We start from the raw sequence: 26,608 nt of genomic DNA, 5'->3' as shown, positions 1-26,608 counted from the left end.
GCTCCTCCTGACATTGACCAGTGGATGGTGTCTGTAAACCTGTAGGAGTGTCGTCGGTAGTTCAGGATGATTCTAGCTTTCAGGACATACGACCCTAGATCGTTTCACAGTCGAAACATCTCGCTGTGTATAACTAAGCGATCCCGATAAGATGGAGACTTCTTTAAAGTTATTCTGAAAGAAACGTCTCGACTTCGAGGAGTGTCTCTGGTAAGTGGAAGTTTTCACTGCGGTTATTTGGGCTTCGTTCGCCTTACTGAGGAGTTAATAAACGCATGACTGACATGAAAGGGCTCGAAGGCACTTAAGAAACTTGTTTTAGAGAATCTGTCAGCTTTTTAAATATGTTAAAATACATTTTTATTCTCGCTAAATTAATTAATCTTTGCTAAATCTGCTAAAGTATGTATATGGAATTATGCGACTATACAAATTAGCACGGTGAAGTAAACTTTATAACAATGTATCTAAAAGACAACAAAATCTTGCTTTTCTTGGGGATTGTTCTTGTAAAAGACAATTACGTTATGACCAATATACACTGCCACTCCGAGTGTAATGAGTGTATTTTTTTTTTACTTTCCTATTTATCTGTTGCTTATTTATTTCTAAAATGTAAACTTGGGTTATCAGCAAACTCAAGTCGATACTGTTTTCTATCTCAGACAAATCCAATTCAGTGCTCTTGAGGGCTGAAGTCATGTAGGAGGTTGACACAATAGCACAGTGTTAGCATACAAGACCATTTATTGTCATAGTAAACCTCACAGTTGAAGGGCTGCTCAATTTCTCCTCTAACCTTGGCATACTTACAGCTGAGTGACATACTAGTGTACAGTGCTATTGTTCCACAAGCTGATGTAAAAGTAAACCTCGTCATAGATTAGTGTTGCGCATTGTCGGTCTGTTTAAGAACATGCATATACAAAAGCTGACCTCAGACGTTGCTGAGAACTCCCATCATTGTTTTTTTCAGCATCTGCTGCGTTGTGGAGGACATCTAACATCTAACAATGGAACTGCAAGGAAAGATTAAGCGTCAAGACGGCCACGTTCATCTGGATAGTAATCGACCTGACCAGTTTCATGCACCTCACGATGCAGACGAGGGATCTTTTGGTGTGAAAGTCCAAGTTCAGGGGATACAGGGGCGTCCATACGTGGTTCTAAATGGACAGGGTAAGTCCTTACAACGTCCTGACTACCCAGATGTTTTCTTAATGGACCAGGTGCAGCAAGAATATGTGTTGACGAATATCTCTCTCTTTTCCTCCTCCTCCGTTGTTGTTGTTGAGAGAGATATCTCTCTCTTTTCCTCCTCCTCCGTTGTTGTTGTTTTGTCCACTATAAATGGATCACTACCATCTCCCTTGCTAAACTACCATAGACACCCTGAGCTCCTGCAACCTTATGATCCCAGGAGCAGCAGCCTGGACCTGCAAGCTTTTCCAGAGGCTAAGAAGAAAGCCAACTCTGACCTAAGCCCATTCAACATGACACATCCCTCACTTGTTTGTGCACCTCATGTGATGGTGAAGAGAGCCAGGATCCCTCTACCTGGGCCTGGGAGAGAAGGAGCCCAGGACCAGCTTGGTTCTGGAGAGCCAGCAGCAGAAAGCGTACCCTACCGCCAGTCACACATAATCTGCAGGCTGTCTGTGCCAGACCACAGTACTGGTCCGAGACAACCCTCACAACGCACAGGTAGGGCTAGACATAGGACCCTTATGGGCCCAGAAGAGAGGAGGCGATCACGAAGTGTGGGCGAGTCCGTGTCTGGTGACTGTTCAGGGACAAGCCCAGTACCCCTGGCAGCACAAAGGCTTGGAGAAGGAGCGATCGCTGCTCAGGGCTCTGCATATCAGAACGACCATCTTCATGAATCTCAGTACGACCATCTTCCAAGGCTGACAATTGAAGAGAGCGTGCTCAGAGCCGACATAAGAACGCTAACTGCAGCTCACTTTGAACAGCGACAAAAGAAAAGGATGAAGTCACCAAGATCAGGGAGAGTTATTTACAGAACAGACAGAGGAAACCTATCCAGATCTCTTCAGCAGAATAATGACAACTCAAGCCCAGAGAGAGAGGCCCAGGTAACGTCTTGTTTACTTGTCCATCTCTGTACCAAAAGACATTTCTGTGATTTGTAGGCTGTACTGTAAATTAAGCAAGTTTTTTTTGTATAATGTAATACTTTCTAAATCAGGCATATATTATTGAAATTTGCCCATAACATCCTAAGTCTATGGACAACCTCTAGAGTTGTACTGGTAATTAGAGTATTAATTTTTACTTCAATTAAGTCCTTATGTACATTTCTATATGTTTTTGAGTAAGGCAACCCCTGATATTTTGAAAGGACAGCGAGATATTCTACACCGGCCAGGGGAAGATGCAGCCAAACTAGTATTGTTCAACTACCTCAAAGATGGGTGAGAACACACCAAAATCACATTTGTTAACGAAGTTATTAGGAGGATTTGGGGGACAATATGATGAGGCCATCTAGTAAACATTTCCCCAGGAAGTTCACAGCCTTGCGTAAGTCATTTGATGATGAATGTTTTGGAGAGGTTTGCACTGCTGGAATTCATAGATAAAGTGATGTTATTTCAGCTGGTCAGACTCAAGTCCCGGGCTTTAGAATTCAGGATTATCTACTGCATGTTTTCAAGTCCCAAGTTAAATTGAACTCCTTGTGCTAACACAAATGAACCACAGTGAGTTCATTAAAAAGGCAAAGGAAAAGCACTGGTTGCTTTAAGGAAGAAAGAGGCACGTGTGCATGAACATAACGTGGGACACAGACGCTGATATTTCCTTCAAGATGAAAGCTGCCTGATTCATGGGAAGCCTGACTAAGATGAATGTAATGTACACTGCCTTTAATTCCACCGTGTAGGAGTGGTGAAGGTGAAGAGATCATCAAGCAGAAGGTGAATCTGCTGTTTGAGAAGATCCAGACGTTGAGGGCATGCACTGTCCAGAGCGCAGAGGAGGTGAGCACCGATACCCTCAGTGATATAGCTATACTCCATGGTCTTCAGCCCTTACAAACCAGTGGAGTTCAGAATTCTGATTGGAGTTTGTTGCTTTGGCTCCTTGACTTGTTACCAGTTACAGAACGAAGAACATTTTTAATATAAAAATGCCAGCTTAGTGATGTGTGCCTTGGAGAACCTAAATTGTACTGAAGTGTACTTTTGAATATAGCTCTGTGTGTCAGTGACTGAGGTGAAGGAGCTTCAGGACAGAAGGGCATCTCTGGAGGGCCAGGTCTCTCAGCTCAAGCAGGAACTGGAGGAGGAGCTGAAGGTAATGTGGTGTCTAACAGAAACGAGCAACTGATTAAACACCTTTCAGTTGCGATGAGGTCCTGTCATGTTTGGAGTTAATCGCAAAGGAACGGACTAGCCGTGGAATGGCTTTGGGGTGTAAAACGTGGATTAAAATACCAAGGAAATTGAAGCCACTTTGGTTTCACAGAAGACAGAGAGTCTGTCTGAGGCCAGTGAGAAGAGCGCAGAGGAAGTGAGAAGGTTGCAGGAGAAGTTGGGCAGGAGTGAACAGGAGCAAGTCTCCCTTCGCCAGAGGCTCACTGACATGGAGAAAGAACTGCAGGCCTCCCTGGAAAAGTAAGAAATCTTCATTTCTGGACATGACAGCATTGTGGATCCGGGGGGGGGGGGGGGCAGACCGCTTGACCCTTCAGTAAAAATATTTACACAAGTGCTGAATTCCCACTGTAGTGTAGCGAACACACGTCGTTGCTCATGTGAGCTTGTGATTGCGTGTGGTGCAGACTGCTGCAGATGAAGAGGGAGCGTGAGCAGAGCCGTGCGGAGGCGAGGGGTTTGCAGAAGCAGCTGTCCGACATGCACGACGAGCTGGACAGCACCAAGAGCTCCGAGCAGCAGGAGAGAGACGCCGTCCTGAAGGTGAAGATCTAACGTGTCTCGCCTGATCCTCATTTGTATTGCAAGTCAAACACTTTGATTAATTGTACAGGATTGCGAAAGGGAGGATTGTATGTAGCTCTGATTTAGACACAAGCCCTTCTTAACATGACCTGTCAGAGTCATGTGGGATGTTCTCACTCTGACTCATTATCTCTCTCTCTCTCTCTTCTATTTCTCTCTCACTCTCTCCCTCCTTTCTCTATTTTCTGTTTCTCTCTCACCATCCCTCTCTCTATTTCTCTCAATCTCATTTTCTCTCTCATTCTCTCCCTCTCTCTCTCTCTCTCTCTCACTCTCTCCTTCTCAGGAGCTGGCAAACCTGCGTCTGGAGTTCCAGGAGCTGCAGCAGATGCAGGAGGAGCAGGAGGAGATTCTGCACTGGAAGGAGAGGGAGCTCACTGCCCTGAAGGGGGCGCTGCAGGACGAAATCTCCACCCATGCCAAGGAGGTGGAAACACTGAAAGAACAACACAAAGAGGAGGTGCAGAGGTTTCTGAAGGCTGCAGAGGAGGCGAAAGAGGCAAGTGAGACAGAAGCGGTCACACCGCCGCTTCCCTGCAGCCCGGTTCTTAACGCGCACCTCACTCTGGAGTACCAGCACCTTCGGCCCAGTGTTGGGACGCTCACGGTGACACGGTCTTCTCCCCCTGCTCAGGGCATGGCCTGCATGGCCCAGGAGAAGGCGGAGGTGGAGGCTGAGCAGGGTGTGAGTCAAGCCCAGGTGCAGGAGCTCACCCTGGCTAAAGACCTGCTCCTGGGCCGGGTCCGCAGCCTGGAGACCCAAATCACCAGCCTCAACAACATCATCCAGCAGGCCAAGGGCCAGGAGAGCCATCTCAGAGAGCATCTGGACAAACTTATGGTGAGGGGTGAGAGAGGAAGTGGAAGAGACCAGGAGAGAGAGAGAGAGAGAGAGAGAGAGAGAGAGAGAGAGAGAGAGACTACCTACAGTAGATGATCGTAATGCTTGACTGTGAACAAACCCTCAGTTTAGTGTAAACATAAAAGTCTTGATCGTTAGATGGTGAATAAAATTGTAATGAAACACGAATGAAACATTTATTTGTTGTTAATATATTTTGAGCAGGAGGAGAAGCAGAGGTTGGAGGAGGAGTTTTCGGAGGTGAGACAGCAGGAGGAGGACATGTGTAGTGCTAACAGAGCTCTGACCAGACACCTGGAGGACACGCAGGTATGAAGTTAACTCTGGGCTGTGGGGCTAGTATGGAGAGCAGTTGGACCTGCTGCCAGCCCTGCGTGGACGGGCCTTGTACTGTACTCGGAGGGGAGGACGAGGAGGTGAGACGCCTCCGCTTCACCTGCTGTGCGTCTGTGCAGAGTGAGCTGAGCAGACTGAACCAGGAGCACCGGCAGCTTCAGCAGAAGCTCCGTGAGGAGGAGAGACACGCCGAGGAGCTCCAGGACAGCCAGCAGGAGATGGAGCAGGAGAGGAGGAGGCAGGACGGGGCCTTCGAGAAACTACAGGAGGAGGTGAGATGAAGGAGGTGCATGTTCCTGACTCGGGGCGTTTATAGTGTGGGTGACGTTTGAAGGCAGACCCGTGTTTGGTTTTTAAAGGGATTTGTTGAAAATTCATTTCTCTCTCTCTCTGTCTCTGTCTCTCTCTCTCTCTCTCTCTCTCTCTCTCTCTGTAGATCAGTGCAGTGCTGTTGGGCTCTGAGAGGGAGACTCAGAGATTGCAGGAAGAGGTGGACAAGGCCAGAGACCAGAGTGTGACAGAACTCAACGTGCTCCGCACACAGCTGCACAGCACACAGACAGAGCTGGACAAGCACAAGAACGCTGCGCTGGAATGCCAGAAAGAGGTGTTGCCCCCCCCCCCCCCCCCCCCCCCCCCCCCCCCTTTCCCACACACACACACACACACACACACACACACACACACAGACACACAGTGAAAGCAGGGTGCGGTCAGTCAATAACCATATGGTAACAGTTATTGACTCTGGAAGTGAAATCGTTGAATTACTTCCAAAACCGAGTGAGAGAGAGAACAGCACAGCAGACGATCAGAAGATCAGAAGATCAGGAACTGCACGTTTAGAAGGTTAAAGTGACTAATTGTTGGGTGAAACCAGAATGGTGTAGTGAGAAACAGAAAAATGATTTAAGTCCGTACAGAATGTTTTTAAATAGTTTTGCCAACCCTTTGACTAGCAGCAGTAATATATGGTACACAAGTAAAGTGTGTTATTCTTGTGTGTAGATCTGTGCGCTGGAGGCTGAGCTGGCCCGGCGTGAGGGGGAGTTGGAGCAGGCGGAGGAAAAGTGTAAACAGCTGGAGCGTCGGGTGGAGGAACTGCAGGAGTGCAGCAGGAGTACACAGGATGACCGAGACCGACAAGTCAAACTTATGGAGGTACATAACCACACACACACACACACACACCCACCCGATCACACACACCCACACAAACACACACACACACACATGCATTTACACAGACTCACAGACACACATTAGATCATCTACTGGCAAAATAAAGTAAGGAACATTTTGAATGACGTCAGCAGTGCTATCTTACCCCCTCTGCAGCACCAGTGGTCATGGGAAATGAATTTCTCTTTTTGAGAAATGTTATAGAAATAATACATTCACTACTATGATAATGGAGTATTAGAATAAACATGTGCTAACTGAATCGTTACACTTTTTCACATATTTTGATCTGTGATGTATACTTTTGCTTTCTTTGTTTTCTGTTTATGTGTATTTATTTTTTCTGTGTGTATGCATGGTTTTGTATGTGTCTGAATGTGTGTGTGCGCATGCATGTGTGTGTGCGTGTGCGTTTGTGCGTGTAGGCACGGGTCCATCAGCTACAGGAGGTTCTGTCCGACGAGCGCAGCAGTGGGGACTTGCTGATGCAGAGAATGGAGCGCATCCAGGAGCAGGTGTGTACGGTTCTCCCGCACACCACTACCACACACAACCACCGCACACAACCACCACACTCCACTACCGCACACCACTACCACACACCGCTACCGCACACTACCACCACCACACACCACTACCCACACCACACACCACCACCGCACACAACCACCGCACACAACCACCACACTCCACCACCACCACACACAACCACCGCACACCACTACCACACACCACTACCAAACATCACCACCGCACACCACTACCACACAACCACCGCACACAACCACCACACTCCACTACCACACACCACTACCACACATCGCCACCGCACACCGCTACCGCACACCACCACCACACACCACTACCCACACACCACCACCGCACACAACCACCACACTCCACTACCACTAGCGCACACCACCACCGCACACCACCACCGCACACCACTACCGCACACCACCACCACACACCACCACCGCACACAACCACCGCACACCACTACCACACACCACTACCGCACACCACTACCACACACCACTACCGCACACAACCACCACACTCCACTACCGCACACCACTACCACACACCGCTACCGCACACCACCACCACACACAACCACCACACTCCACTACCACTACCCACACACCACTACCGCACACCACCACCACACACAACCACCACCACACTCCACTACCACACACCACTACCACCGCACACAACCACCACACTCCACAACCACCACACTCCACTACCACTACCACTACCCACACACCACTACCGCACACCACCACCACACACAACCACCACCACACTCCACTACCACACACCACTACCCGCACACCACTACCGCACACCACCACCACACACAATCACCGCACACAACCACCACACTCCACTACCACACACCACAACCACCCACCACTACCGCACACCACCACCACACACAACCACCGCACACAACCACCGCACACCACCACCGCACACCACTACCACTACCCACACACCACTACCGCACACCACCACCACACACAACCACCACCACACTCCACTACCACACACCACTACCCACACACCACTACCGCACACCACCACCACACACAATCACCGTACACAACCACCACACTCCACTACCACTACCACAAACCACAACCACCCACCACTACCCACACACCACTCCCCACACACCACTACCGCACACCACCACCGCACACCACTACCACACACAATCACCGCACACAATCACCACACACAACCACCACACTCCACTACCACACACCACAACCACCCACCACTACCCACACACCACTACCGCACACAACCACCACACACCACTACCACACACCACCACCACACACAACCACCGCACACAACCACCGCACACCACTACCACACACAACCACCACACTCCACTATCACTACCACACACCGCTACCGCACACCACCACCACACACAACCACCGCACACCACCACCGCACACAACCACCACACCACTACCACACACCACTACCGCACACCACCACCACACACAACCACCGCACACAACCACCACACACCACCACTGCACACCACTACCAAACATCACCACCGCACACCACTACCGCACACCACTGCCACACACCACTGCCACACACCGCTACCGCACACCACTACCGCACACCACTCTCACCCCAGCACATGCCCCTCAGAGCACTACCGCACACCAGCTACGGAAACAGAGCCCTCGCCACCTCACGGCCAGCCTGGCTGGTTTCTCAGGCCTAAGGCTGGCGTGCAGTCTGCCTGTTGGGTGAAGGAGGTGGAGCTGGCGTGCAGTCTGCCTGTTGGGTGAAGGAGGTGGAGCTGGCGTCCAGTCTGCCTGTTGGGTGAAGGAGGTGGAGCTGGTGTGCAGTCTGCCTGTTGGGTGAAGGAGGTGGAGCTGGCGTGCAGTCTGCCTGTTGGGTGAAGGAGGTGGAGCTGGGGTGCAGTCTGCCTGTTGGGTGAAGGAGGTGGAGCTGGTGTGCAGTCTGCCTGTTGGGTGAAGGAGGTGGAGCTGGCGTGCAGTCTGCCTGTTGGGTGAAGGAGGTGGAGCTGGGGTGCAGTCTGCCTGTTGGGTGAAGGAGGTGGAGCTGGGGTGCAGTCTGCCTGTTGGGTGAAGGAGGTGGAGCTGGCGTGCAGTCTGCCTGTTGGGTGAAGGAGGTGGAGCTGGCGTGCAGTCTGCCTGTTGGGTGAAGGAGGTGGAGCTGGCGTGCAGTCTGCCTGTTGGGTGAAGGAGGTGGAGCTGGCGTGCAGTCTGCCTGTTGGGTGAAGGAGGTGGAGCTGGTGTGCAGTCTGCCTGTTGGGTGAAGGAGGTGGAGCTGGCGTGCAGTCTGCCTGTTGGGTGAAGGAGGTGGAGAAGCACAGCCTTGCCAAGGGGCTTCTCTCCATGTTTGCTTTCAGAGAAACGTCCTCTCAGCACAAAAGTTCTGAAATACTGGTTTTTAAACTAACACACACACACTCCTCAGTTCACGCATCACTAGATATGTTGATGCAACAGCATAGATTAAATCTTGCAGGTGGTTTTCTCCTTTTCCTGATCTTATTCAGTTCTTCCTCTCATTCACCTCTCTTCTCTCGTCCGATGCCAAAAGGCAGGTGGAATTGTGATGTGGGATAACTTTGGGCCTTCGGGTAACTCGTCTAACTCGAGTGGTACCTGTTACTGTTGTTTGTAACAATTGTATGTTGGTTACTAAAGCTGTTCAGTTTAAAAGTTGAATTGGACAAGATAGTGATGTAATGTTTATGAAATAAAGGTATATAAAATTATGAAATAAAGGTATAATATGTCAAGAAGAAGCAAATAACATTGAGAGCTTGGTTGGTGTGTGTGGTTGTTCGTAGCTTGGCATCCTTTGCCAACCTGTAGTCTCCCTGTTTGGCTGTTCTCTAGTGAAAGTAAAAACCCCTTCACCACTCTTGTGAGAGATTTTCCTGCTCTGCATGTTTTAGTTAATAACTTCCGAACTGCTGACACAGGCTGTGTATATATATGTGTGTGTGTGTGTGTGTGCCTCTGACAGGTAGGACAGGTAAGAGCAGAGTTGTTGCAGGAGCGAGCAGCTCGGCAGGAACTGGAGTGTGACAAGATGGCCTTGGAGCGACAGGTAAATATTCTGATCAGCTCCGTGGAAATAGAGCAACACTAACCACCAAACCTCAAGAGCCAAAGCAGCTCCAAGCACAATAATAACGGGTGTGGATATGGAAACGCCTCTGTACTTGCAGAGCCATTGCAAAGTAATTATGTTGAAAATATGTAAACACACTTTCACATGGACAGTTCTCTTGTCCTCTGGACTGTGAACCACTGTGACAGTTTCAGGTTCAATTACCCTGTGGTGCTTAACGGTTCCATTTTCCACCATGTCTAGAACAAGGACTTGAGTAGCCAGGTGTCCCACCTGGAAGGCTCTCAGAAGTCAGGCCAAGAAGGGCTCGTGTCCAGACTGGAGCTTCGTATCCAGGAGCTGGAGGAGAGGCTGATGGAGGAGGAGAGGTGGGGAGCCTGGAATCGATGCTACAGTAATACTCGGGCTCAGAAGCATATGTCTCAGATCACCATTGCTAAGATCAAATGGCATGTTACATTTATATCTAAGCAGTGGAGTTGGTGTGAATCAGGCACTGGATGTTTGAACGTGGCCTTTTGAAATCGGCCTCAGACGTTTAAAGAGGAGTACCGGACGCGCCTTCTTTAGACTCCGAGGTCGTAGGGTCACAGTGGAGCACACTCATGGCATCGTATCTCATGGGCAGGGACAGCAGCGGTCTGCAGCAGGCCAACCGCAAGCTGGAGAGGAAGCTGAAGGAGATGACCATGCAGGGAAGTGATGAGCAGCTCGCGCTACAGAACCAGAGGGACCAGGTGAGTGACGGAGGACCTTCTGACCTTCTGCCTGGAGCATGACGCAAGAAACATACGCCGTGCTCCGATTTGTCTGGAGACATGATGGCTCTCAGAACCTGCTCGTGTGTTTTAAGACTGAATGAATTTGGTGAACATCTGCAGATAGAGGCAAGGAGAGAATACAGTCATTCAGAGAATGGGCTCCTGTTTGAATAATAAAAACAATTCGCCATTTTCAGTTGTCTGCAATGGCAAATCTGCCTTAATATTTGAATCTAGAGGTTCTGGGTAATTGGACGAACCCTTGGAGGTCCATTGAACGTCTGTGAACGTCTCTTTCAGTTAATTCTGCGACTGAAGTCACTGAAGAGGCAGCTGGACCGGGCAGAGGAGGAGATCGAGAGGCTCGAGCACAACAAGAAGAAGCTTCAGAGGGAACTGGACGAGCAGCAGGAGACCAACGGGCAGCTCCAGACCCAGCTCTCCATCCTGAGGACGGATCTCAGGTGCCTCCCCAACATCTCACCTCACCACCTGACAGTCAAACACGTGCCGACGCAGTGAAGACTCTCACAGACGCACTTCAGAGCCGTTCTTAAGAACTTACCTCATTCAACGTGACAGATTAAATGTCGTCGCACTCCTGCTGTCATATTCTCATTCATGTTTTCACACATCGGTTTGTGTGTTTTCTTCATGTAGGCGGAAAAATAAAACAGTTCTGAAGAGTCTGGATGAAGATGAAGATGAGGATGAGGAAGATACCATGAACTCATTCTGAGAAATTATAGAACCAAATTATTACAGCTTATTAGACATAATACCACTAATTTGTGTTCATTGTAAAATCAAGAGGTCACTTAACACTTGAGTTGTGTATTTGTCAGACTATTCCTGTTAGCAGCATTGCAACTGTGAATTGTGAGCCTGCCGTTGTGTAATTACTGTGATCTTCTGCCCCCTTCTGGCAAAATTAAGGAAGCATTTCATCATATTTATTTCTCTCTATTGCTTTTCACATGTTGCTTTCTGTTGAATTGGTTGATTCTGCCTAAAGCTGTCATGTTACGTAACTCAGGGAAGGATTTTCTGCTATTTTCAGATCCTGCAGGGCCAAACAAACCCTTGTGACCTAACTGCATACTACCTTTAAGGCAATAAAATACTCAGTTTTGCACATTCCTCAAAAATACTGCTTTCATACTGTTTCAGTATCAAGAAATGTTCCATCCCACACTAATCTATAAGACTATATGTCTTCTAATATATAAAACCATAAGTTTGTATGTTTAGAAATGACTCTGGATAACTTTTGTTTACACAATAAACAAAATACAACTGTAGCTGTTGTTGACAACCAAATATGAATATACTCATGCAACTGTAACATTAATGCCCACGGTGCAGAATCTGACCATAATCACACAATATTGCAGTACTGCATTTATATCCAGGGCTACAGGCCCGCCACCTACCAGGATGACACGAGGTGACTAACGGATCAATGGCCTGTTGCAGGAGGGCTCGATCTTCCTGGGCTGAGGGCATTTAATGTGGCTGAGCACAGTTGGTTGGGTCGCACAGTGTGTCTGGCTGAACTTGAGAGGAGTGTATGTGTGTGTGTGTGTGTGTGCGCGCAGAACGTGCCCAGGATAGAACCATGAAGCAGCACTACGCTCTTAAACATGGCATCGTTAAAGAGTTCTTGGCGGAGTTTCTTGGGACTTTTATATTGGTGGTGAGTCCTTGGGCCCGACTTTCTTCGTTGATATGCTCATCCTGTTGTGTACTCACACTTTCCATGTTACTCTTAATTTGATTATTGGGATAATTTATTGCGTGCCGTTTGAAGCGTCTTGTGCTCAGTCCTGTGCTGTGTGTGCCATGCCAGTTGTTTGGGTGCGGGTCCGTAGCTCAGACCGTGCTGAGCAGGAATGCTCTGGGCGAACCTCTCACCATCCACCTGGGCTTCACCACCGGACTCACCATGGGTGTCTATGTCTCCGGTGGAGTCTCAGGTAAATAAAAGTCAATAAAAACTTAAATGAAACCTTAAAACTGTTCTTCTAAATTACAACTACATCTTAATTATTGTTGGATGCGCCTCTAAACATGTTGTAGGGTCATTGCTTAGTCACTTTGGACTTAAGTGGTGTTGTAGATAATGGTGTGTCTGTCTGCACACGGCTCTAGCTGAAGGACTCATGTGGTTTATATGCACTATCCTGCTTTGAAACCAATATGTGCTTCTGTTCTTTTTACAAACAAAATAAATGGCATAACACAAATTGTATAACCAAATTTGCTAAATACTTCAATGTTGTTGCAAAATAATTATTTACTATCAAAATAACATGGCATGTGTACTTTTCAGAACATAAACAATACTCCACAATACATAGAACACTCCACAAATTGTTCTCTTTTAGAGATAAATAGATAACATTCTGTTCACGATGTTAGTTCACCACTTAAATACATAAAATAATGCTCATTCATTCAGTTTCAGTTGGTTCTCCTGACTAAATTATAGATTAATTAAACCTAGCCAGCCGTGATTTCTGTTTTTCTCTGAGAGGTCACTTATAGCCTCAGGCAACTAACACAAAGTGCTCTGACACACACGTCGATCTACACACTGCATGTGCAGCAGCTCTGGTGAGAGCTGTCAGGAAAACCAACCTCAGATTTAACACCAATCTTATTACCTGTCAAGGCAGCAGCTGCTTGTAATAATGTAGAGTAATGTATATTATTCAGTTATACTGATGTAATGGGGTGTTTTCTATTACTGCACATTAGGAGGTCATTTGAACCCAGCGGTGTCCCTGGCCATGGTTATACTGGGCAAACTGAAGATCTGGAAGTTTCCCATTTATGTTCTCGCACAGCTCCTGGGAGGTTTCGTCGGGGCCGCTGGAGTGTTTGGACTGTATTATGGTCAGTGAGTGTTTGGACTGTATTATGGTCAGTGAGTGTCTGTATTGTGTCATGGTCAGTGAGTGTTTGGACTGTATTATGGTCAGTGAGTGTTTGGACTGTATTATGGTCAGTGAGTGTCTGGATTGTGTCATGGTCAGTGAGTGTTTGGATTGTGTCATGGTCAGTGAGTGTCTGTATTGTGTCATGGTCAGTGAGTGTCTGTATTGTGTCATGGTCAGTGAGTGTTTGGACTGTTTTATGGTCAGTGAGTGTTTGGACTGTATTATGGTCAGTGAGTGTCTGGATTGTGTCATGGTCAGTGAGTGTTTGGATTGTGTCATGGTCAGTGAGTGTCTGTATTGTGTCATGGTCAGAGAGTGTCTGTATTGTGTCATGGTCAGCGAGTGTTTGGACTGTTTTATGGTCAGTGAGTGTTTGGACTGTATTATGGTCAGTGAGTGTCTGGATTGTGTCATGGTCAGTGAGTGTTTGGACTGTATTATGGTCAGTGAGTGTTTGGACTGTATTATGGTCAGTGAGTGTCTGGATTGTGTCATGGTCAGTGAGTGTTTGGACTGTATTATGGTCAGTGAGTGTCTGTATTGTGTCATGGTCAGTGAGTGTCTGGATTGTGTCATGGCCATTGAGTTTTTGGACTGTATTATGGTCAGTGAGGTTAGGCTCACACACCCAGGGGTGACTTCTCATTCATCATGAGGTACACAAGGTAGGAGATACACGAGGTAAGGGTGGATGGTTTAAGACTGAATGAAATTTTAAATGGCAGTAAAAACTCAAATATCAGTAATTCTAAGCACTGGCATCAACTGTTTCAGGCCCTTATTTCCCTTTTCACCAGTTCACACCAATCACTGCAAAACCTCACATAGTAGTACGTCCTCCAACGATACTGGATTAGTTGTTGGTATAATGATAATGCATTCATCCATATAATCTGGACACAGAATCATGAAACACAGATGTGTAACAATATTCCGTTTTGAGCAGATATACTAAAGGACAAGGCCACGTGGGCTTATCTTTTGATACAGTGTTTGATAACAGGACCAGCCGTGTGGGTGGGGTGTAGGCACTGTGCAGAATTCTTCTTCTTCTGATGAAGCTCTGTAGGTATTGAATATGAATCAAAAACAACACCTACTGCATGATGTTTCCACAGACGCCTTCATGGACTTTACTAGTGGAATCCTGTCAGTAACAGGCATTAATGCCACAGCACATATTTTTGCCTCCTACCCTGGACGACACCTCACTGTGCTTGGAGGGTTTGTGGACCAGGTGAGTTTTTTTTTTTCAGTTTTCTTTTACCTCATGTGTGTGTGTGTGTGTGTGTGTGTGTGCTTGACAACACCATATTTTGCTTTTTAACATAAAATGACAAATGAGCAGTTTAGACACACCAGATTCAGGCAGCTAGAGACTAAAATCTGTATATACCAGCATCAAGAAGAAATGGTTTTTGAGTAGAGAATGATCTGTCAAAAGTCTAAATGTAATTGATACTACTGGAGAGGTAATGTTTTCTATTAGATTTGACTTATTGTAAATATTTTTTGTCAGTTATAGACACTGGTCAGTTTATAGGTCATTTTGAACTAAACTACATGCTTTGAAATTCTCACTAATGTGTATTGATTGGCTACTTTATTCCCAGTGCATGCACCAATTAGCTCACTTGGAATCCCATTAACCTACCTTTGCCTCTTTCTACCCAGTCATGTAACTGCATTAGATTGATCATGTAAGGCATATGCTAGGGCAGTATGATTATACTAATAAGGTTACACCCTTGTACATGTCCAATAAAGGAAATATTAAAATAAATAATTTTAATTAAAATTTCAAATGAAAATACATGTAAATTGTTGATAGAGTTGTAAAGGTTGATAGAGTTTCAACCTTTTAAACACTAAAAACAAGCCACTTCTACCCATACATTCAATAGTGCAATTACCAGAATATGTCCATGTCACACAGTGGAAAGACGGACACAGTCCCTGTCTGCTCTCCTACTGCAGGTGATTGGAACGGGTTCGCTGGTGTTGTGCATCCTAGCCATAACCGATGGGAAGAATACAGGAGCCCCGAAAGGAATGGAGCCGCTAGCCATCGGCCTGATCATCCTGGGCATCAGTGTCTCCATGGGGATGAACTGTGGCTACCCGCTGAACCCTGCCAGGGACCTGGGGCCCAGGCTCTTCACCGCCGTGGCTGGCTGGGGCATGGATGTGTTCAGGTAACACTCTGTAACAGTGTGGCTGGGGCATGGAGGTGTTCAGGTAACACTCTGTAACGGTGTGGCTGGGGCATGGAGGTGTTCATGTAACACTCTGTAACGGTGTGGCTGGGGCATGGAGGTGTTCAGGTAACACTCTGTAACAGTGTGGCTGGGGAATAGATGTGTTCAGGTAACACTCTGTAACGGTGTGGCTGGGGCATGGAGGTGTTCAGGTAACACTCTGTAACGGTGAGGCTGGGGCATGGAGGTGTTCAGGTAACACTCTGTAACGGTGTGGCTGGGGCATGGAGGTGTTCATGTAACACTCTGTAATGGTGTGGCTGGGGCATGGAGGTGTTCAGGTAACACTCTGTAATGGTGAGGCTAGGGCATGGAGGTGTTCAGGTAACACTCTGTAACAGTGTGGCTGGGGCATGGATGTGTTCAGGTAACACTCTGTAACGGTGTGGCTGGGGCATGGATGTGTTCAGGTAACACTCTGTAACGGTGTGGCTGGGGCATGGAGGTGTTCAGGTAACACTCTGTAACGGTGTGGCTGGGGCATGGAGGTGTTCAGGTAACACTTTGTAACGGTGTGGCTGGGGCATGGAGGTGTTCAGGTAACACTCTGTAATGATGTGGCTGGTGCATGGAGGTGTTCAGGTAGTGCTCTTCACCGTTCGCTGTTCTTCACTCATTGGAGCAAAATATGATTAACGAACGCACACAAACACATTTACACACACAAAAACACACTTACACACACTCAGCAAACCTGCACTATGGTGTTTCAAAGAGCTGGGTCCCAGTCCCAGTTTTATTGCCATAAAATCCACAACCTAAATTCTCACCTGCCTTCATACCTTCACGTCCCCAGCACTGCAGATTACTGGTGGTGGATCCCGGTGGCCGGGCCTTTGACAGGCGCCGTTACAGGAGCTGTGGTGTACTTCCTCTTCATCGAGGTCCACCATTCCAACCACTGCGAGAAAGCAAGTGAAGAGTCTGAGGAAGAGGAGGATGAAGACGAGGAAGAAGACAGCAGCCTGAAGGACAAATATGAAATGATTGCAATGAGCTAAATGCGAAAAGCTGATTCAGGACAAAATGAAAATGTCTCTCATTTTGCTGCAGCTTCTAAGCTCAAACAATTAAAAATCATATTTTCATGGATATTGCCACCTACTCATTAGTGTAGGCAAAACAAAACAGTATTGGGGATTAGAGCAAGTAGCCCGTTTTTAAACAGGATAGTAGTACTTTAGACATTGTGCTTTAAACATTGTTACATGAAAACCCTCTTTTGGGATTCACTTGTTATTAACAGCAAGTCAAAGAATCATGAGAAATGAAAAAGTAAATCTTCCCAAGAAAAATGCTTTCCTTTCCCAAGAGTAAATACAGTTTAGCTATGTGTTGATTTTACATGTAAATATTAGGTGAATGGACGTCTGTGTCTGTTTAAACATCTTTGCCCCTTTATTCTAAATAATAGAGATGCATTGCTTGTAATGAAGCTCTTCCTGTTCAGTTACTTATGTAATTTGACACATTTACTGAAATAAACATAAAATCTTTTACAGCGAATGTTAGTCACTAATATACTGACACATGCATGCGCCCTCTCACCCCCCCCCCCTCTCTCTCACACACACACACACACACACACACAGCTACCTCTATGGCAATAAATGAGAGAATATAGCTAAGAGAATGAAGACTTTGCTGTTTAAAGCATAATACTCAGCCAGCCCACTGTGGTCGGTTCATCAGTGGGCAGAGCGGTGTGAGGCAGGTGAAGATAAGCAGACATCCACCCCACAAATCTGTGTTTGGATCACGGGAGAGCTGTGAGGAGACCTGAGCAGAGAGAGCACTGGCAGACCATCATGCTTCCCAAACACATGAGGGTCTCCATCTAATACGAAGATCCCAGAAGACTGATGTCTGCATGTAATGCAAATGGTACCGATGAGACCTTGACACAAAAGGACAAAAAACGTACCATGCAAAAAGCTAAAGTCAGTGAATGATAAAAGCCATCATAGAAGAAACGATAAATAATTTGGTTATACGTGTAAGCTGGTGGAGCTGCTGTGGTGTTTTTAACGGGTTTTAGATGTGGAGGCATGGAAAGGGTTGTGCTAATGCCCACAGCCACATGCACCACTGTCACACATTAAGGAGGGTCCCTTGCACCTTTGTGTGTGTGTGTGTGTGTGTGTGTGTGTGTGTGTGTGTGTGTGTGTGTAGAATCACAGCCAAAGGTTTTGAGAATGGAACTAATTTTGTTTTTAACAAAGTATGCTGCCTTTCCTGTAGTTTGTGAAAAGTGATTAGATGAATTGCATGTAATTGCAAAGTCATTCCTTGTCACGAAAATGACCTTATCACAAAAATAACTGCATTCCAGCCACTGTATGTTAGCCCTACATTGCTTTGTAATATAATTTCAGTGATCTCGTTAGCTCAGTAGAAAAGACTAAGGAGGACAAGACAACTGATATCACTCTCATGCTGATTAGAAGAGCAGATTGGTTGCTTTAAAAGGGCAGTGGTGCTTTTATGTTTTCTTCTGTTAACCATGATTGCCTCCAAGGAAACACATACAGTCATCATTGCATTGCATCAAAAGGGTTTCACAGGCAAAGACTTGCTGCTTGTAAGATAACACCCTAATCAACCATGTATCAAATCATCTAGAACTTCAAGGACAGTGGTTGAATTGCAGTGAAGAAGGCTTCAGGGTGACTAAGAAAGGTAAAAATGAGGATCACCTCCTAAAGAGGAGGCAGCTCAGGAATGGCAGAGGGCTGGTGTGAGTGCATCTGAACACACAGTGAGACGAAGATTTTTGGAGGATGGCTTGGTGTCAAGAAGGGCAGCAAAGAAGCCACTTCTCTCCAAGAAAAAGATCAAGGACAGACTGACATTTTGCAGGAAGTATAGGGAGTGAACTGCAGAGTATAGGAGTAAAATTATTTTATCTGATGCAGCCCCTTAGTCTGTTTAGGACATCTGGAGAAATGATTGGAGAAAAGGTGCTACCATGAGTCCTGTGTCATGCAAACAATGAAGCATCCTGAGATGATTCATGTATGATGTTACTTCTCATCAGGAGAGTGTGTTTACTCAAGTTTGCCTAAGAACACTGCCATGAATAACGAATGGTATCAAAACTTCCTCCAAAAGCAACTTCTCCCAATGATCCAGGAACAATTTGGAGATGAACAATGTTTTTTTCCAGCATGATGGAGCAACATATAACAAGACAAAAGTGCTAACCAAGTGGCTCAGTGAGCAAAACATTTCCAGGAAACTTCGTAGATCTAAATCCCATTGAGAACCTGTGGTCAGTCTTCAAACAGGGTGTACAAACATTAACCCAAAATCTCTCCAAGCACTGATTAGGCTAGAATGGGTTGCCATCACTCAAGATTTTGCCCAGAAGCAGATATTCAGCATGCTGGAGTGAATTGCAGAAGTCTTAAAGATGGTCAACACTGTAAATAAGTCTGGTTTTTAAACTGGATGTAATTTTCATTAAAAATGTATGGTATGTTCCTTATGTACAGATAAATTGAATCATGGAGTCTGGTTTTTAAACTGGATGGTATGCTTGTAGTTTTTTATTTATCATGAATGTCTGACAAGGTTCTAAAAAAATATAAAAATCTGAGGCGGCAAACATGCAAAGGAAGATTTGTGCTATTCACAGAGCAATAATCTGATAATCACAGTCTCAGATTGGATCAGGGAATGCTAAAAACCAAGTTTCTGTTTTCTGTGCTAAGGGTCATAGCTGCTCTGTTGCCCTGATATTCCCTGAGCCACACCCCTCCCCCCTCCAACACCCTCTCCCGCTAACTCCTCCCCTCTGCTGCTAACTCCTCCCCCCATCCTGTTCCTTATGTACAGATAAATTGAATCATGGAGTCTGGTTTTTAAACTGGATGGTATGCGTGTAGTTCTTGGTTTATCATGAATGTCTGACAAGGTTCTAAAAAAAAAAAAATCTGAGGCAGCAAACATGCAGGAATATTTGTGCCATTCTCAACTTTTGGCTACGACTGTAGCGCAATAACTCAATAATCACAGTCTCAGATTGGATCAGGGAATGTTATCCTCAGGAGTTAATCTGATCTCTGCAGGGCTGAAGTGACTCCATTCTGGTAAAGGTGGAAAAGAGAGGCCACAGTACACAGACTCGCGTGCGCACAGACACACACACACACATGTATGCACATGCCCAAACATCACACCATCATTGAGCAGAGCTAAGGGTGAAAAAAGACCCTACGGTTTGCTTTGTTTGTGGTTTCGCTGTTTAACTTCACTAAAACATTCAGGCTCTCTTTCCAGGTCATGTAGACCAGCAAAGTGGTCACCCTATTCTGAAATGTGCTGTATGCAGCTTTCTGGCACCAGGATTCAGGGAACTGGAGCAGACAGTATTCCCCTTAACAGAGTATCTCATTTGGTCACTGCTGAACTTTGGAGTATTCTATACTTCCCTTTGATGGATTAAAAATGTACTTGGAATATGCACAATACACAAATGTAATCCCAGTCCTCCCCAAATGCCACACCCACCCAAAAGATACTAGACTTCTCTAGTTGTTTATTTCCTATGATAAATATAAACCTAGTGCTGAATGATGGAGGAACCACCCAGAGTCACGTTGGAGTTGTAGCTCCCAATGCTCTCTCTCTCTCTCTCTCTCTCTCTCTCTCTCCTTTTACCTTTCTTCTTCTGTTAAATACAACTATCCAATCAGAGCAGGGAAGGTTTTCTTTTTTCTTTTCCCTCAGCCCTTTCACCCCACCTCCCTGTGCCTGCCTCTCTCTCTCTCTCTCTCTCTCTCTCTCTCTCTCTCTCTCCTGGCGGAGCTCCATTAATGTGAATCGGTCTACTAGTCAAGACAGGTCTGTGGATGCTCCTTCATCTCCGTGATCCAGAACATTTGACCCTAACCGCTCCAGCGTGGTGATGGAGGACACCGTGTTGGTCTTCTCTTTAATCCTGCTCGTTTTTGCTGTCAGGGAGGACGTGGAAGCTGGAAGAAACATGACAGGTATGTGAACTATCTCTTGTTTATTAATAGCTACTTAACGGTATGGTGGTGAAATCACAGATGTTCACAAACACGAAAGGAAAGTGAAAGCACGAGCCTCACGCTTCAATAGACAAACTGTAGCGTTCACGTTCATCGCCTGTGTTATGCCATGCTCTCTTTACATCTGCCATGGATAAATATATACATAGCACAGATTTAAATGACATGTGGCACAGAGGGTTGTTAGGGCTGAAAATGAGACGTTATCTTCTATCTTTAGATCCTGTTGGGGGACATCACCAGGATAATGAAGTAATGCTGGTGGTCAACTCCACCTTTCACATGCACATACATGGAGACTCGTTTGGAGATACCTGTGCCATCGTACCCTTTCGCTCCCAGACTCTCTCCACATGTGGCTACAACTCCAGCAGCCCTCTGGTTCTCATTATCCATGGCTGGTCGGTAGGTACTGATCCGAGACGAACAGCTGTAGGACCGGCCCAAACATCTCTGCAGCCAGACTTCCCCGGAAAAGCCTTTTAGGTACTTTAGAGAGCAGATTTATGGGAATCCTCAGCTGCCCTGCGGTGTTTAAATAAGCCCTGCGAGTAGATTCCACATCTGGACTGCTGCCCACTTGAAGACATCAAACCTGCCGGTTACTGGTTACTCTAGAAAGCTGTTTGTGGACCTTGTGTGAGTGGAGCTGGTATTTAAAAGAACGGAGGGCCTGTTATAATCTGGTCAAGCAAATTTCCCAGACACTGTAATAAAAACATGTCTCTGTTTTCTGTGCTAAGGGTCATAGCTGCTCTGTGGCCCTGATATTCCCTGAGCCACACCCCTCCCCCCTCCAGCACCCTCTGCCGCTAACTCCTCCCCTCTGCCGCTAACTCCTCCCCCCATCCTGTTCCTTATGTACAGATAAATGGACTCATGGAAGAGTGGATATTCGGAATGGCTTCAGCACTCAAAGCCAAGCTGGGCCACGTGAATGTCCTGATCAGTGACTGGAGGCCTCTGGCACTGCAGTCGTACCCAAACGCAGTGCGGAACAGCTGGAAGGTGGGCGGTGACGTGGCCACGCTGCTCACCTGGCTGGAGGTAATGTAGAAACTATTTAAACATTGTGTCCAGTTTGCATTAGTAATCATTTCCATAAGCAAACATTTTATGTTAATCATACAAACTAATCTCACTTTAGGGTTAAGTCAATCTATCTGTTCACATTTAACATTGCAGTGTTGTCACTAGAAATAATGTTAAATGTTATTAAAATAATAACTCCAACGCCTACCTGTTTGGGTGTCTGGCCCTTTAATATGTTGCTTATAAGCAACGGGTTTGTGATGGAGTTAGAAATGTGAACATGACAGACTAAAACAATTCAACAACTTTGTTCACTGACACAGATACATCTTATATACAGATTCAAATTCTACTTCTGTCTCCCGAAAATGGGGAAAATGCACACATTGGTTCTTCATACACTTCATAAGATCATACTCTGACTTCCTCATCCTCACCTGGCACTGAGTCCACACTAAACAGACTGTACACTACCTAGCTAACTTGCTCTGATAGATTGCATTGTAGATACAAACACTGGCATACATCACAACTAGCAGTGCATAAATGCACACAAAAACAGCCTGGCTGATAATAGCTTTGTGCACAACTAAATGAGTGTATATGTGTGGATGATGAGAGAGTGGGTTGGTTTAATTATGTTTATGACATGAAATGAATGCATCCGTACCAGGTTTTGAATGGGGAGAAAAAAAGAGAGAGACCCTTAGTTGTAATCTGGGGGTAATCTGGGGTTAAGTGTTCAAAGTGTGAGGATCCCACAGACCTGCAGTGCAACACAGGGTGGTCTGCAGGCAGGTCCTCACCACCCACAGCGAGGATAACGTATCACCATATGGTGTATGCATTTCTTCTAAAAATGCCTAGTTGGTCACTGGTCAATATGAGGACACTCCTCTTCCTGACAGGAAACCGCTCAGCTGTCCATGGATACGGTCCATCTGATTGGGTACAGTCTAGGGGCACATGTGGCTGGATTTGCAGGAAGTCGTTTTAAAGGCGCAAGAAAGCTGGGCCGCATAACAGGTACTTCTGTTACTTCTGTTCAACTGAAGATAAAATCAGGCAGCTTGTAGATAATGTAGATATATTTAGGCCAGTGAGGTTGCTGAAAACACCCAAAAAACAAGGCCAGATCAAAGTTTGTCAGTCAGAGGGGAGTTACGAGCTCTAGGTGAATGGAATCACTTTGTATTTGGAGAACACTTACTAAATAAAAACAGTCTATTCTGATACTCTACATCAAGAGTTTCAAAGTGTGGAATTTTCTGCCTTTTGCTAACTTATAACAAATTCAGATATAAGTTGTGGAACATGTAGAAACCATTTTAGAGCTATAATCTAATTTTAGAACTAAAATCGTGTTTGTTGTGTAGCTGTATTTCTCACAATCCACTTATGATATGTAAGTGGTTTAATATAATTGTAATATATACATAATTACATAATTGCACATTTGCAACAGTCATTTGTATTATGTTGAACATAAGAAACCAGTCTGGAATAAAAGAAAGAAAGAGCAGATTACCTGAATACAGTATCACAGGCTGGAAAAGAAAGGCTACAATGACTGTAAACTCACCTACAAAAACAGCTCAACTATCGAGCAGACAGCAGAGCACTCCCTCTAAGAACGATTAAAAGATTAAGAAAACCGGGCAGGACATTTGACTATACAGCTCCTGGTCCAGGTTGGCAGCTCATAAGGAGCTTGACTAATTAAAGACATTAGGTTGACCTGCAGGAGGCATTGCAGGGGAAAGACATGCGGGAAAAGACTGAAAGCCTTTGGCTGAGGAAATGTACAAGGACCCCATGTTCTTTGCAGCTATATCAGGAACCAACATTATGACTCATCTCAGTTCCATAAAAAGGAAATTGTACTTACACGAGTAAAACTGAATTCATGCCGTGTTTATATAAGCTAGTTCAAACGCTGAAGCTGGAGTGTTGTTTCTACCTTCTGCCTCTGTAACGTGTCGGTTCTTCCTGGACAGGTCTGGATCCTGCTGGCCCTCACTTTGAGGGGGTCTCTGCCTCCAACAGGCTGTCTCCTGATGACGCCAAGTTTGTTGACACCATTCACACATTTGCTAAGTCTGGCATTGGGCTTGCATTGGGTATTAGACAGCCTGTGGGCCATGTTGACTTCTACCCAAACGGAGGTTCATTCCAGCCTGGATGTCATGGGACAGACATATATAGCAACTTGTATCATTTTGGGCCACAAGGTAGAGTAGAACACATAAGGGCATAAGACACCCATAATACAATCTGCAGTTCTGAACTCTTTATGAGCTGTGAGACACCTGTACTACAACAGTGCTTGTCCACAGGTTTACCAAAGACCATAAAATGTACCCACCAGCGAGCCGTGCACCTCTTTACCGACTCCCTTCTGAACATGGATCAGCAGATGACGGCCTACCTCTGTCGAGATGATCGTGCCTTTAACAAAGGCCTGTGTCTGGACTGCAAAAAGGATCAGTGTAATATTCTGGGCTACAGTGCGAGAAAGGTGAGAGGCAGGAGTAAGGGCCTCTACCTGAAGACTGGCCCTCAGACGCCATTTAAAGGTTGGTGTGGATGGGACCGTATTTTGCTGTTAATTGTAATTCTCATTCAGTCGAGGTTCAAAGACAACACTGAACATTAGGGGTGTCTTCAGTGTTGTTCTTGTCCCTTTATTGGTGCTATTGGTGAAGTTATTACCTGGTTATGTATTCGAGATGCTCACCCAAACAACGTCCATAGTCTGCCTTTCTATTCCTGCAGTGTATCACTACCAAATCAAGGTACTACTGACGAATGTGATTGAGCCTGACGAAGTCTCTGTCTCCATCTCTCTTGCTGGAACCAATGGACAAAGTGAATATGTAACTCGGTGAGCAACTCGAATCAGACTCTAGAGACAGAACAGCATGGTGCTCATCACAAGTGTGACATTGCAATGTTACACTCTGGCACACTGAACCAATTCCTTTAAAATCTTGCCTGTAAGTTTGGAATTTTTTGATCCAGTGGCTCTTTTCCACTATGAACAATTCTTTTATGGGTTTCTCTAGTGGCATCGTCTGTAAGAAGCTTAAAATGGCATGTAACGTCTTTAACATGCATTAGTGAGAGGCAAGTGCAAAGAACTGTGTGTATTCTGAAGATATAGAGATATAGTCAGCCCTCCTGCATAGCAGGCTCTTTTGATTGCTACTCTAAGATGAGTCAATAATGGTCTACCACAGGCACCCAACATTCCTGAATCCAGGTCTACAGCTTATAATACAACCCACACGACTGCACTGTCCACACGACTGCACTGTCCACAGCAGCGGACCTACATTGAAGATCAATGTCTGTAATAAATGCATCCGCATGTTGTTGACAACTTGCATTTATATGAACATGGCTTCACCACTCACTGCACATCAACTCATTAAGCTTTGAAGCTGCAGGTCAGCTTTAAGATTTTGCAACTCTAAACACTGTTTAGCAATTTCTACGACACAAGTGCATAAAACTACTCAACTATGTTTATCAAATTTACAACCGTTTTCACTGGCTAACAGTAAAAGTGCAACGTTGTCACTTCTTTGACTTCACACAGGAATTTGGAACATACTGGGAATAAGACGTACTTCGCCCTGGCTGTGGTGGGCTGGGACCTGGGTGTCCTGCAAGCAGTGTGGTTGCGCTGGGAGAAGGAGACGTCCTGGACCAGCTGGTGGAGACAGGTCTCGACCATGGTGAGCGGAGACAGGACCTCGCAGGACACAGAGCTCATCGTGGGACACGTGCGGCTCAAGTCCGGCGAGAGCCAGGAGAAGTAAGTACACACAGACGAAAGCTGAATTGGAAGGTTTCACCTTTCTGATTTAAATAGGACATTGAACATTTCACGCGTATTGCTCCCTCTAGTGACACGTCGACCTCAACGCAACATAAAAAGCTTTGCTGAACCAATGCCAGATAAACCTACCGCACCCTGTTCAACTAAAACAAAATCATCAATTAACAGGACAAGTACTTGTTATTACTCTCTGGCTCCCAAACAAACTTCACTTTTTCTTTCTCTTCAGGATCTGGTTCTGTGGTAAAACAGGAGGCACGACACACCTCAAGCCCACACAAGAGCAGGAGTTCATTCGTTGTCAGGAATCATCAAAAAAACAAAAACAAAACAGAAGCACAAGAATCTGGGAAGAGTTCAGGATGAATTAAAACCGATGGGATTTGATGAAGTGTTGGCCAAAAAAGACGAAAAGAAATCACAATCCCATTTCCATTGAGCCTTTTTATTAATGCATTTCAAGTACTCCAAAAATTACATCTCTTTGCACAATACGTTTTGAAATGTTAAGTAAAAATGTTCAAAGTGAACAAAAATTTAGGTACTGTATAAAACACAGTTAACATTAACAGACAGTAGTATTTTTTCTAAGTTTTGTGATCTTTCGGCCTATATCACCTACATGTTGACTCAATTCAGACATTTTCAGTGCACTTTTTTCTATAAAGATTCACCAAGACTACACAAAATCTAAAAAGTAAAAGGGGATGTGATGGGGAGA

The 26,608-nt window shown here is 45.7% G+C and overlaps 3 protein-coding genes across 7 annotated transcripts; all 3 read left to right on the top strand.

Annotated features, from left to right (window-relative positions):
- Positions 1-30: 30 nt before the first annotated feature.
- LOC143515175 (cingulin-like protein 1) lies at positions 31-12,076 on the top strand. The gene is made up of 19 exons (XM_077007230.1): positions 31-210; positions 977-2,096; positions 2,341-2,435; positions 2,906-3,002; positions 3,217-3,318; positions 3,490-3,638; positions 3,806-3,941; positions 4,270-4,482; positions 4,618-4,824; positions 5,050-5,154; positions 5,301-5,453; positions 5,618-5,788; positions 6,190-6,342; positions 6,789-6,878; positions 9,907-9,990; positions 10,258-10,382; positions 10,643-10,751; positions 11,076-11,239; positions 11,436-12,076. The coding sequence occupies exons 2-19, from the start codon at positions 1,014-1,016 to the stop codon at positions 11,512-11,514; spliced, it is 3,315 nt and encodes a 1,104-aa protein (XP_076863345.1). The 5' UTR covers positions 31-210; positions 977-1,013; the 3' UTR covers positions 11,515-12,076.
- On the top strand, positions 11,748-17,455 carry aqp9a (aquaporin 9a). Of its 2 annotated transcripts, XM_077007231.1 has the most exons (7): positions 11,748-11,887; positions 12,374-12,471; positions 12,625-12,751; positions 13,536-13,673; positions 14,836-14,954; positions 15,695-15,912; positions 16,772-17,455. In XM_077007231.1, the coding sequence occupies exons 2-7, from the start codon at positions 12,394-12,396 to the stop codon at positions 16,974-16,976; spliced, it is 885 nt and encodes a 294-aa protein (XP_076863346.1). In that variant the 5' UTR covers positions 11,748-11,887; positions 12,374-12,393; the 3' UTR covers positions 16,977-17,455. The 2 variants fall into 2 exon arrangements, with proteins under 2 accessions (XP_076863346.1, XP_076863347.1); XM_077007232.1 differs by lacking the exon at positions 13,536-13,673.
- Positions 17,456-20,764: 3,309 nt separating this feature from the next.
- Positions 20,765-26,608, top strand: lipcb (lipase, hepatic b). Of its 4 annotated transcripts, XM_077007225.1 has the most exons (11): positions 20,767-20,969; positions 21,232-21,416; positions 21,879-22,058; positions 22,952-23,069; positions 24,041-24,274; positions 24,380-24,619; positions 24,819-24,927; positions 25,283-25,309; positions 25,354-25,395; positions 25,645-25,863; positions 26,117-26,608. In XM_077007225.1, the coding sequence occupies exons 1-11, from the start codon at positions 20,885-20,887 to the stop codon at positions 26,256-26,258; spliced, it is 1,581 nt and encodes a 526-aa protein (XP_076863340.1). In that variant the 5' UTR covers positions 20,767-20,884; the 3' UTR covers positions 26,259-26,608. The 4 variants fall into 4 exon arrangements, with proteins under 4 accessions (XP_076863343.1, XP_076863342.1, XP_076863340.1 ...); XM_077007228.1 differs by lacking the exon at positions 26,117-26,608 and having other exon boundaries at positions 20,765-20,969; positions 25,283-25,391; positions 25,645-25,801; XM_077007227.1 differs by lacking the exon at positions 26,117-26,608 and having other exon boundaries at positions 20,765-20,969; positions 25,283-25,492; positions 25,645-25,779.

Source organism: Brachyhypopomus gauderio, chromosome 5, assembly GCF_052324685.1.
Source record: "Brachyhypopomus gauderio isolate BG-103 chromosome 5, BGAUD_0.2, whole genome shotgun sequence".
NCBI lineage: Eukaryota > Metazoa > Chordata > Actinopteri > Gymnotiformes > Hypopomidae > Brachyhypopomus > Brachyhypopomus gauderio.
The sequence above is the reverse complement of the archived record's forward strand: the minus strand, read 5'-3'. Positions and strand labels throughout refer to the sequence as shown.